The sequence below is a fragment of the Apium graveolens genome, unplaced genomic scaffold, assembly GCF_009905375.1.
Source record: "Apium graveolens cultivar Ventura unplaced genomic scaffold, ASM990537v1 ctg8749, whole genome shotgun sequence".
In the NCBI taxonomy this organism is placed as follows: Eukaryota; Viridiplantae; Streptophyta; class Magnoliopsida; order Apiales; family Apiaceae; genus Apium; species Apium graveolens.
The window spans coordinates 89,357-102,375 of record NW_027421439.1 but is presented as its reverse complement, the minus strand read 5'-3'; the positions used below and the strand labels follow the sequence as shown (position 1 = coordinate 102,375).

At 33.6% G+C, this 13,019-nt stretch overlaps 1 protein-coding gene across 1 annotated transcript; it reads right to left on the bottom strand.

The window, feature by feature from the left end:
- Positions 1-6,307: 6,307 nt before the first annotated feature.
- On the bottom strand, positions 6,308-9,511 carry LOC141705294 (uncharacterized). The gene is made up of 3 exons (XM_074508315.1): positions 9,024-9,511; positions 8,047-8,114; positions 6,308-6,436 (listed from the first exon to the last, which is right to left on the bottom strand). The coding sequence occupies exons 1-3, from the start codon at positions 9,351-9,353 to the stop codon at positions 6,433-6,435; spliced, it is 402 nt and encodes a 133-aa protein (XP_074364416.1). The 5' UTR covers positions 9,354-9,511; the 3' UTR covers positions 6,308-6,432.
- Positions 9,512-13,019: the final 3,508 nt, after the last annotated feature.

The following is a 13,019-nucleotide window of genomic DNA, read 5'->3' as shown; positions in this document are numbered from 1 at the left end:
TCTAGCTTTGCCTTCAGATTTTCTGAATCCCTTCTTATCAGAACTTCCACTTTTCCTGGAAAACTTCTTTCCCCTTCTGATTTTTCTGTAAGCTATCTTTGTGATACCCTTCACCATAAGAGCACACAATTTCATCATCTCTTCATCAGCATCCATCTCAGATAGACTTTCAGTTTTGAATCCTCATCACTATCAGAACTTGATGACTCAGTATCAGACTTGTGATGAGAGCATTTCCTTTGCCTTTCTTTGAGACAGCCACTTTAGGGGATTCCTCCTCAGCCTTAAGAGCAACTATCCTTGAATTTCTCCCATGCCTCTTGATTCTTTGATCCATCTCAAGTTCATGAGTCTTGAGCATACCATAAATTTCATCAAGAGTAGTTTGATCAAGAGCATAGTTGTCTCTTATAGTTGTGGCCTTCAAATCTCAACTTTCAGGAAGAGCTAAAAGGAATTTAAGATTCGTATCTTCAAGATCATATTCCTTATCCACCAGTGACAAATCATTCAAGAGTTTGACAAATCTGTCATATAAACCAGTTAATGACTCATCAGGTTTTGAGTCAAAGTGCTCATACTCTTGAGTGAGTATAGTCCTCATGTTCTTCTTAATTGAATCAGTTCCCTGGCATCTTGTCTCCAAGGCATCCCATATCTCCTTTGCAGTCTTGCAGTTAATTACCCTGTTGACATGATATTATCAATGGCACTATGCAGCAAATGTCTTACCTTTGCATCCTTTGCAATATATGAGATATCTTCAGCTGTATATTCACTTTTCTCCTTTGGTATAGACTGTGCTGGCTGATCTGCAACTATAACAGAGAGCTTGGTTGGCTTATGTGGTCCTTCATTAATTCTGTCAAGGAATTCTGGATCTATAGCTTCCAGAAACATAGACATCATCACCTTCCATATGGGATACTCAGAAGGTTTCAGTATGGGAACCCTAATAGTCTCATATCGATTAAGGATTTGAGTCTTTAGAGTTTCTTCAGTTTTGGTGGGCTTGGTTGGAGTTTGTGCTTCTTCAGACATGATTTTTTTTGGATCTTTACTGTATGTATGTTAACAGATTGCTCTGATACCACTTGTTAGGTCACACACACTGTAGAAGGGGGTTGAATACAGTGTCTAGCACATCAAATCGAATTAAAAACACAAGTATGAAACACATAATAATCTTATAATAAAAAAATATTACAATAGAACCGTCCTCTCTCAATGATGAACAAATATCACGAGAGCTGCTAGGGTTACAATGAATAATATTCTCGATTAAGATAACACACATAGTGTAAACCCTATGATGTGTTTATATAAACACACAGTTACAAGATAATCTTCTAATTGATATCGAACATAAGTCTGCATCCAAAAATATATCAAATAGTTATCTTTTCTTCCAAGTATTCTATTCTTCATAGAATTCTTCTTCATGCATATCTCTTCTTGTTTTAGTCTCAATCTTCTTTCCTTCAATCAGCCGCCTTCCTTATCTCAAAGTCTCCTTAAGTCCTGATATTATCTCCTGATAAATATCTTCTAATAACTTAAGTTCTGACAACTTAAGTTCTGATTTCTTAAGTCCTGACTTCAGTATAAGTACTGATTTCCAGTTAAGTCCTGATTTGTCTTGTTAGTTAAGATCTGAAAACTAAACACAAATCATCATTAGACATGACATCACAAATATATCTAATAGTAGACTCTATGTTAGACTTTTGTATCAAACATTAACACCTGATACTGATGTCTGTTATATAAAATAAACCTTTTCCAACTTTTTTTTCATTTATTTAAGTTCTCAGTCTTTACAACATTTACATTTACTTTACTGTTTTACAGTCTTTTCATATTTTTAAATCCTGCTTAATTTTGAAAATAAATGAAATATTTAAAATAATGTTGTTCAGTTAATTATTTAATATTTTAAGTTATTTCAAATAATTTTCTTAAAATCCTAAATTGTTTAAAATTTTTGTTTTAATATAATTTAAATTATTTCTTTACTCACTTTCAGTTGTTTAATAAAATGTTAAAAGAACTGTTTATTTTATTATCAGAAAAATGGCACCAAAAAGAAAGACCAGAACTGAGACCTTTAAATGCAACTCTGAGGGACAGAATAATGATACCATGAACCAAATGTTCCATCTGATGCAACAATAGATGGTAATGATACAACAGCAGATGCAGCAACAACAACAGATTCAGCAACAAATGTTACAACAACCACCCCCAACCTAAACCACAAATGCCACAAGTGGTACATGTTGTTACTTTTAACAGTTTCAGTCAGTAAAGCCTCTAGAGTTTGTAGGCACAGCGGATCCTACTAAATCTAGGGCATGGTTGAAATAATGGAGAAAGTGTTCGCGTTAGTAAAAGTTGAAGAGGATCAAAAGACTGATTTTGCCAGCTATTTCCTGATTGAGAATCTAATTATTGGTGGGAATCCAAGAAAGTTTTAGAAGGTGAAGGCATTGTGACTTGGGATAGGTTCATTGAATTATTTCTGGAGAAGTATTTTCCTCGTTTTATGAAAAACCAGATAGAAATTAAGTTCTTGGAACTGAAGCAAGGGAACACGTCAGTGACTGAATATGAAACCATGTTTACAGAATTGGCTAGGTTTGTTCCAGAACAGGTGGATACTGATGAAAAATGGGCTAAGAGATTCCAGCAGAGATTGCAACCATGGATTCGTAGCAGAGTGGTAGTATTTAAATTAACGACATATACGGCTGTGGTTTAGAAAGCCATGATTATTGAAGGGGAAAGTGAGATGTCCCAAAGGAAAAGGGATAAGGAAATTTTCAGAACTGTTCCAACAGGAAACCGGGATTTCAGGCCCGGACGAATATTGATTTAAAAGAACAGGACAAGGAAAATAGAGGATAGGTAATCGTTTCCAAGCTCCGAACTAGCAGGGAATTGTCAGACAACTAGTGCCATACTGCAAGACATGTGTTCAGAAACATACAAGTGTCTGGAGCAAAGCAAACGTGACCTGCTTCAAGTGTAAACAGAAGAGGCACTACTTCAATAAATGCCCAATAAGCAGAATAGATGTTACCTGTTTCCAATGTGGGAAGAAAGGGCATGTTGCCAGGGATTGTAGAGGACCAGCAATAGAGGCCAGTGTTCTGAAAGTATTATCATTACCTCCACCACCACATCAGAGTCAGCCTAGAGCAAGGACTTTTAATATGACTATGAAGGAGGCTGTGGAGAGTCCAAGTGTGATTGCAGGTACGCTTTCTATGAACTCGGTTATGCAAAAGTATTGATTAATTCTGGAGCCACAAGATCTTTTATTTCTGAAGAATTCATTGATAGGATATGTTGTGAAATTCAACGGTTGGGCGGGATGTTAATTATAAAATTAGCGAATGACGACCAGGTGCATGTAAATCAAGTGTGTTCCGAGTGTGATATCGAAATAGCCGGATATCACTTCTCAGTTGACTTGATACTTTTCAAGTTATAGGAGTTTGATGTTATTCTAGGGATGAATTGGTTAGCCGGTAATAATGCTCAGATCGATTATGCAAATAAAAAAGTGAAATTGCGATCATAGAGAGTTCCTGACAATACTGCAGACTAAACGATTGTTACACCAAGGATGTAAGGCTTATTTAGCTTATGTATTGGATACTGAAAAGGAAATTTCGAGGATAAAAGACATTACCGTTGTGTATGAATTTCCTGATGTCTTTCCAGATGTACTTCCAGGATTACCGTCGGGTCGAGAAATCGAATTTACTATTGATTTAGCACCAGGTACGGAACCAGTTTCGAAAACTCCGTATCGCATGGGACCAATTGAAATGAAAGAGTTAGCGACATAATTACAAGATCTTCTAGATAAAGGAATTATACGACCCAGTGTATCCCTATGGGATGCACCGGTATTATTTGTTAAGAAAAAAGACGGTAGTATGCGACTATGTATTGATTATCGTGAACTGAATAAGTTGACTGTCAAGAACAAATATCCTCTACCACAAATTGATGATTTATTTGATCAGTTAAAAGGAGTCGTATGGTTTTCTAAGATAGATTTAAGGTCAGTATATCATCAATTGAAGATTAAGGCCGAAGACATTCTCAAGACTGCTTTTCGTACCAGATATGGACATAATGAATTCCTCGTAATGGCATTCGGTTTGACTAATATACCAGCAACATTTATGGATTTGATGATCGGAGTATTCAAGAAATACTTGGACAGGTTTGTGATTGTATTTATTGATGACATCTTGATTTACTCGAAGACTGAAGAAGAACACGCCGAACATTTGAGGATTACTTTGGATATCTTAAAAAAAGAACAGTTTTAGCGAAGTTCTTAAAATGTAAATTCTGGTTAAGAGAAATACAATTTTTGGGTCATATTATCAGCATTGAAAGAATTAAAGTCGATCCAACAAAGATTGGAGCTGTATTGAATTGGGAAAGACCCAAGACACTTACGGAAGTCAGAAGTTTCTTGGGACTGGCAGGTTATTACATAATATTTGTTAAGAATTTTGCGAAGATAGCTACGCCACTAATCAAGTTGACTCGAAATGATAAAAATTTCATATGGAATGAGAAATGTGAAGAAAGTTTTTAAGAATTGAAGAATCGATCAGTGACCGCACCTGTACTTGTGCTACCAGACGAGCAAGGAGATTTTGTTATTTATAGCGATGCTTCTTATCGAGGACTTGGATGTGTACTAATGTAGCACGGTAACGTAATTGCATATGCTTCTAAACAACTGAAACCTCATTAACAGACATATCCTATGCATGATCTGGAACTAACGGCAATCGTGTTCGCACTAAAACTTTGGAGAGATTATCTTTATGGTGAAAAGTGTGAAATTTACACGGATCATAAAAGCTTAAAGTATATCTTTACACAAAAGGAACTCAATATGAGACAGCGAAGATGGCTATAATTGATTAAGGATTATCATGTTATAATCAGCTATCATCCAGGAAAAGAAAACGTCGTAGAAGATGCGCTAAGCCAGAAAGAGAGATTGAATATGCTAACTTCATCAGAAGAATTGGTCAGAGAATTTGAAAATTGGAAATTGAAGTTCGTATTCCACGGGAATCCACTAAAATGAATTATACAATAACATTTCAACCAGAACTATTGGAAAAGATTCGAAGATATCAAGAAGAAGTAATGAGTCAAGAGGACGATAACCTAACAGGAGAAGAAATTACAAGTCGGAAGGATGATAAAGGAATTCTACGATTTTCCTCGAGAATCTGGATACCTAATATACCAGAATTAAAGGAAGAAATCCTACTGGATGCTCATAACTTAAGATATTCCATACATCCAGGAAATACAAAAATGTATCGAGATTTGAAAGAAAACTTTTGGTGGCCAAACATGAAGAAAGAAATAGCTGAGTGGGTAAGTACGAGTGAAAACAAAACATCAACGTCCAAGCGGATTACTACAACCACAGGATATTCCAGATTAGAAATGGGAACATCTAGCAATGGATTTTATGGTAGGACTTCTAAGAACCAAAGCAAATCGTAATGCAATTTGGGTAATCATTGACAGATAACCAAGTCAGCACATTTTCTCCCAATCAATGAAAGATTTTCTCTTGACAAGTTAGTACATCTATATCTCAAAGAAATTATCACTACACCATAAATGGCCTATAGCAACACCAAGAAAATATTACAACAGGCCCAAAAAAATGTTACCGCAGCCAGAAAAAGCCCTAAGGTAACATAAAAATTAAGTTGCTTTTTTTCGAGTTACCTTTGGCCCCTAAGGTAACAATACTTTGCCCTGGTGTAACATTCACATTTGTATTACAATAGCTGTCAAAGGTAACATCAATCTCTGTCTATAGTATCACAATATGTATGTTACCTTTGGACTTAAAATTTCTAAAAAAAATGGGGCCCACCAGTGGGGCCCACTTGTGGACCCCGCTGGTGGGCCACAAAATCATTGTAGTATTTTTTCCATACTGTAAAAGTTTTATAATTATTTGTATTATATTAAACTAATTTGTTTGTAATACTTAAAGTACCTAATGTAACATATTTCTAAAAAATTGACAGGATTTGTTTATAAATTGAACATGCCATAAACCTATTTTTCATACAAGTCGACAAAATAAACAAAAATATGCTCTATAATGTTAACTAGAGCTTCCTGATATGTACCTTCCCCTATAAGACCTATCAGTTTACTAGTTTGAGAATTTTCTTTGCTAGAAAGAAATAGAACAAAAAAATTAAAACACCCTCGATCGGTGGTTTTCCAGCCCTGTCTTTACCAGTGGTTTTCCAGTGCCCTTGATCAGTTGCACGATTCGTCCTTGCACCATTTCCCTACTTCTTATCAAGTGCACTGAAAAAATACCATTCCAAATCTCTACTCTTCAGCCTAGATTTACCTGAAATCCAACATTCATACAAACAGTTCAGGATGGAAAGAGCTAATAATGGGGTAAATGTTGTTTACAAAAAGTTAAGCATGTGTATGGCAGAGAGACAAGAAGAAAATGTTGAAGAAATACTATACAAGTTATAACTCACCAAAAGTATAGGTCACCTATATATATTGTTTTAACTTTATTGATATTTAAATGTTATGATTCAGAAAACAGGTCTCATTCTCATCAGTAATACATCATGTAATTACATGTGATGCAGAACAAAAGCAGAGTGAAATAGTGTAGGACCAACATAGTATAATAATCATTGGTTTTCTGTTCCTTTTAGGATAATAATCATTTGTTGTTTTCTTTACAGAAAACAAGTCTCGAATTAAAAGACCTGAAAAATGAGGAAGATGCAGATTCTCATGTCCTGTTACTATTGCTCTTTCGAAGATAAAAGCTCCTGCTACGTGCTTCCCCAATCATATCCGACTTATTTAAACCGTCAGTATTATAGAAGTGGTTAATTTTCTTTTGCTAGACAAAATTCGAGAACACTAGTATTATCTTTAACAAGTATTATTAAAAGACAAAGAAATACATAGAATGCATTTTTTTCAAATACTTTTAATCTTAAAGCTGCCATATTATATCGAATGAGGGATGAGGTTTAGTTTTTATAACTAGTGAATAGCATCTATGTGTGGTTTACTTTATTATACTTGTTAATAAAAATTATATATAGGCAGCGGAACTTGTCAAAGTATTTTACAGTAATTTGTCTTTAAGAAACATGTCAGATTGTGTTCCACAGCTTTAGGTGTTCCATTAATTAATGCAGGTGCTCTATTCATCAGGTTGCAGATGGAAGACATCCTAAAGCAAAAAGAAAGTATATATATGATAATTTTATGCAAGTTTTTCAAAGCATTAGGAAGAAGAATGAGGGATATGATAGGTATAGCTTACCGTCAAGTAGGTTTTTAAACATTTATTTATTGTTATTAAGATCATTTTATATTCATGTATTTAAAGATTATAGAATTTTTTATACAAATAAATGTTGATTCCACTCTCCTTTTTTTCCAACTTTTCCGTGGTACATACTTGAACTGATTAAGCAATGAATGGGTACGGATAATAAAGTTAATGCAAATTCTCAAGTTTAAAAAGATTAGGTGGAATTGACTTTTTAAGGGATAATAGCTTCGAGGGCTATCCAATTAAATTGTAATCAGGTAAGTTACTTTCATAAAGGATAGAATCAGTAACTGCCTCTGGTTTCATACAGGGGTCTTACGTAATTAAGATATGTAGCTGATGTTGAAGTAGCAATTAACATTTATAAGATAATTTAGAATATCTAGTTGAAGTATAAAATTTATATAGGTTCAAAAACCTGAAAGTGTGTGTTTTGTTGTAAGTAGTAGGAGTAGTCTGTATCTTTTGTGGCGGGGATTGTACATGCTGGTAGCGGGTAGCGGGTAGCGGATTTGCTTCTGGAGAAGTAAACATCCACATGTTCCACCGAAAGACCGAATCCATTTAATCATATTTAGAATATCAACATATACATATAAAGAGAAATCATATAAAGCCAGCCTATAGTAGATTGAACAACATACAGTTTATAAGAGAAAGCTTCTTGTTTTGTCAATATAGTAATACGCTTGGTAGGTAGCAAGCACCTTGCCTGTAAAAAAAATTAAAAGTTGGAAACCAGATAGTAGCTGATAATGATTAACAAAAGGATGCATATCAGAGGGATAAATATAACTTTAAGGTATACTCAGTGACAGACCAAGAAATATTATATACAGAGTGTTGGATCACACAACAAAAATTAAAATCTAAAAATAGCAAGTGCTAAATTTTAACATATGCAACTAGGTGTGAATTTATAGGCACACAAATAGTCCAAAATTGTGGAGTTAATTTGATCCTAAACCAACAGAAGCGGATAATCGTACGGTACAGAACAAATTAACTTGCAGCATTATATGCATTATACATCCAATGATTCATGAAATTATACAACAAGTTCAAGCTTTTTAGCACAAATTGCTTACTTTTGATTCTTTGTGTTCAAGAATAGCTTAAAAAGTTCATGCTCCAATTCTTCACAAGAAAAGCTACTAGGCTTTCTACAAGCCTTGGGCGGTGAATGCATATATGTCCATGTGTACATGCCCATGGTGTACGTTTCCATGGTGTACTATCTTTAAAGTAATGCAACTGCTGTAAAAACACATCACGGGATACATGAACATAGTATAGTAGGGTGGCATTGCTCACATTCTATCTCTCAGTTTTATTTGTCTGGTCAGGTGCAGAAGCTCATGAGAAACACCAACAATTCTGGTTTCAGAGATATCTGTACAAGGATACAAATGGCAAGAAAAATGAAAACCCAATAGATATGATGATATTACATTTCTGAAAAATGAAATTTTAATATATATCCAGGAAAACCCAATTTCACAAACAACCCTAAACTCAGAATTACCAAGAATTAAAACAGAATATCTCATACACTACAAAAAAGTTCCTAAAATTCAATAAGAAAGTCAAATTTAGCAAAAAACTAAGATCTTCAAACTACATGAGCAAGAAGCTCATCAACAAGAGCACACCCGCTAAAACCTGAAAACTCAACCGACAACTCATCTCCCCTTTCGCCCACATCAATCTTCTCAGACCTCTTTTCAACATTTTGGGTTTGCAAATTCAAGTCCCTCAAGGTGTTTGGCAAAAGTTCCCAACGAGAAAGCTCAGCTTGGTACTTGTCTTTAGGTTTTAACAGAACATTTCTTCTCCGAATATTTCGATTGTTGTCCTCAACAAGTGGAACTGGAGGGGAGCAGAAGTGGCGCTTGTAAAAGAAGCCATCGTCGTTGATGAGCTCCCATTCGTCTTCTTCTGGTAAAGACATTGCGCAAGCGAGAAGACCCGTGAAGCCCCAAACCAATTGTGTTGAATCCTTCTGCAGTGAAGCCCTAAATTGATAAAATTGACAAGGCGTGAATCGATTGAAAAATGAGAGAGACTGAGAGAGATATGTTAAGAGTGTAATAGAGCGGCTAAGAGCCCGCTCTCTAAAAATTTGGAACCCGCCTCTTCAGAGTCCAACTAGAGCCCAACCAGACTCCAAAAAAATGTTGCTATTCACTTTTACATTTTATTTTTTAATAAAATTTTAAGTTTAAATAGTGTTTGAATTTCTTATTAATAAAAATTATCCGTTACTAATTAGTACAGTTAACAAAATTTAACAAAAAAACTATTTTATCAATCTTAGCTAATATTAATATTATTGTTTAATTATATTATCAAAATTAATTAATTTTTTAGTCAAATAATTATATATATTTAACTTTTTGTAAAATGTTACTTTTTGTATCTGTTAACACCTTATTGTAACATAAGTTTCCACATGTTACCATATGTAACACTTCGAAACTACAGTAACATGTTACAAATGCTATGGTAACATAAAAAATACTACGTTGCGGTAGGCTAAGATGAGCATAGTTAAGGTAACATAATTTTGTAACACGCATGATTAAACCATTGCGATAGGCCATCTATGGTATAGTGTGTGATGCGACATGGAGTCTCTGTATCTATTGTATCTGATCAAGATACACGTTTCAATTCGAGATTCTGGAGACAGTTTCAGGAATGCCTTGGTACTAAATTTAATATGAGTACCGCTTATCATCCACAAACAGATGGTCAAAGTGAAAGAACAATTTAGACAATCGAAGATATGCTACGTGTATGTACATTAGATTTTGAAGGTAGTTGGGATGAACATTTACCATTAGTGGAATTTTCTTACAACAACAATTATCATGCCAGTATTGGAATGCCGCCTTATGAAGCTTTGTCACCTATATGTTGGGATGAAGTGAGTGAACGCAAAATTCTAGATCTAGAATTAATTCAGCAGACTAAGGAAAAAGTAGAGCTTATCCAAAAGCGACTCGAAGCAGCACAAAATCGACAACGCAAATATGCAGATCAAACCAAGAAGGATAAGGATTATCAAGAAGGGGAGCATGTGTTATTAAAAGTATCGCCATGGAAAGGATTAACCATATTTGGCAACAAGTGTAAACTGAAGCCCCGATATGTTGGTCCATTTGAAATCTTGAAGAAAGTCAGGAAGGTTACGTAACAGTTAGCCTTACCACCTCATATGCAGCATATTCATAATGTGTTCCATGTGTCCATGCTTAAGAGATATAATCCTGATTCTAGACATATAATAGAATATGAGCCGATAGAGATTCAAGCTAATTTTTCATATGTAGAGCAACCAATAAGAATTCTAGATCGCTAGGAGAGAGCGTTGAGGAATAAGTCTGTACCTTTAGTACGAGTTTTATGGAGAAATCCCATGGTTGAAGAGTCAACCTAGGAACTTGAGAGTGAAATGTTAGAAAAGTATCCCCAGTTATTTCCTTAGCAAGATTCTGAGGACGGAATCCTATTAAAGGGGGATGGATGTAACGACTGGGAAATTATGCTTGTATTATATTATAATAACAATGAATTATGTATTTTGTTATGTTATTATGTGTATTTAGTCATAAAACCCTAACTGCTATGTGCTACGTGTGTTCCACATCGTCAGGGTATTTATCGGGTATTTTATTTCATTTTAAAAGCTTTCGTATCAAAAGTTATACGACCCGAACTTTGTTTTAATAGCTCATATTTCAAATAAAATAATTGGCCTTATTTTTCTTAGAATGGCTTATACCATCGCGCCATTCTAAACATCCAGTTATTTTATAAATTTTCTCGTTTCGTGGAAAATGACTTTTGCGGACACCTTTGGGTGTCAAAAGCCCCACAAAATTCATATTTTGATTTTTATAAAATTATGGGACTTTTAAATAGCCCATTTATTTGCATTTTTGAATTATTCACAATTTTTAGGATTTTTTGGCATACATATTGTATATATTAAATATTTAAAAATTAAAAATTAATACTCAAAAATTATAAAATTAGGGGCCAATAATTTTAGATTTATAATTAGGGTCTTAATTTTAATTAGGAGTATTATATTACTTATATAAATAGCTTAATTTTTATTTAATTATTTATAATTAATTATTAAAAATCAGAAAAATCTCTGTTTTTGGGTCGAGTTTTTCAGAATCGGGTCGAGAAATCAAGTAGTGATTTTGATCAGTTTTCTGCACCAAATCGATCGATGTGAGTACTCAAATTGATCCTCTCGATCTGTTCTTTCGATTTCTGGTATCAATTTCATGTTTTGATTCGTTATTTTTCAATTTTAATTTCTAGGGTTTATACTTGAATTAGGACTTTTTGATTTTAGGGTTATTAGAGTAATTGATGATTGATATAGCTTTGTTTGAATGTTTATAGTCAATTTATGGTAGTTAATTGAACAAACGATTCTTGTTTATGTAAGTTCGATTATTAGGGTTTATACAAATTTTTGATTTGATCGTTTTTTATTTTAGAAGAAACTGGGGTTAATAGGAGGTTAGGGGTTTGATTATAGGTGTTTCAGGATTTATTTTAAGCTATTAATATCGAGCTTTCATGTACGAATTTGTGATTTCGACGTTTGGCCGGAAAAGTTTGGAGTTTTGACCGGAGAATGATATTCAGGGGTTATTACGGTGGATTTTGGCCTGAATCAGAGTGGAGATGAGATTTGCAATGATTTGGGATCAAAACCGATTCCAAACGATACGACCCCAAACGGGACTCACCAGAGTCCGGTGAAGTCACCGGATTCTGGGCAGATTCCGGTGGTGTTCTTCACCGACCCGGATTGTGACGCGTTAACCCGTTCCTGAAACCCGGTTTTGATCCTTTTGTCGAATATTTCATTTTTGACAAATGTTTCTGGGATTTTTATTTTTATTTTATTTTTATAAATTATAAAAATCAGTTTTATTTATTTTATAAATTAATTAATTATTTATTTATTTAAATGATTTATTTTATAAATAAATCTGAGATATTTTCTGAAATTCAAAATTATTTGTATCTTTAATTATTTATTATTTGTTAATTATTTAAAAAATGATTAATTATTTTGATAATTAATTAAATTATTTTTAATAAATCATAATAAATTCTTTTTAATTCCAAAAATTATGGAAAATCATTTTTAACTTTGATTTTTCCTAAATAATTATTTAAAAATGTTTTGAGGTTCAATTAATTTGAATAATTAATTACATTGAATAATAAATTGATTTATTCCCGTTTATTGAACAATAATTTGAAACGTTTATCCGATTTAAACGAAACGAAAGCCCTTTTACTCCGAAAAATGATCAATTTTTAATAAAATTATTTTTAAATCCTAATTTCTTTCGGAAATGAGTCGGCTTTCGATATTCCTTTACTTATATGCCCTATTACTTATGGAAACGAGTCCAATCAATTTCGAAAATTAGGAATCGGGCCACATATTGATTGATAATGCGAATAATGATACGATTTCGATTCTAAAAATTATTTTAAGCCTATAATGACTATATGACTTGTGTGCTATGTGAATTATGTGGTTAACCGAGTCCTAAATGTTAGTAATTATTAT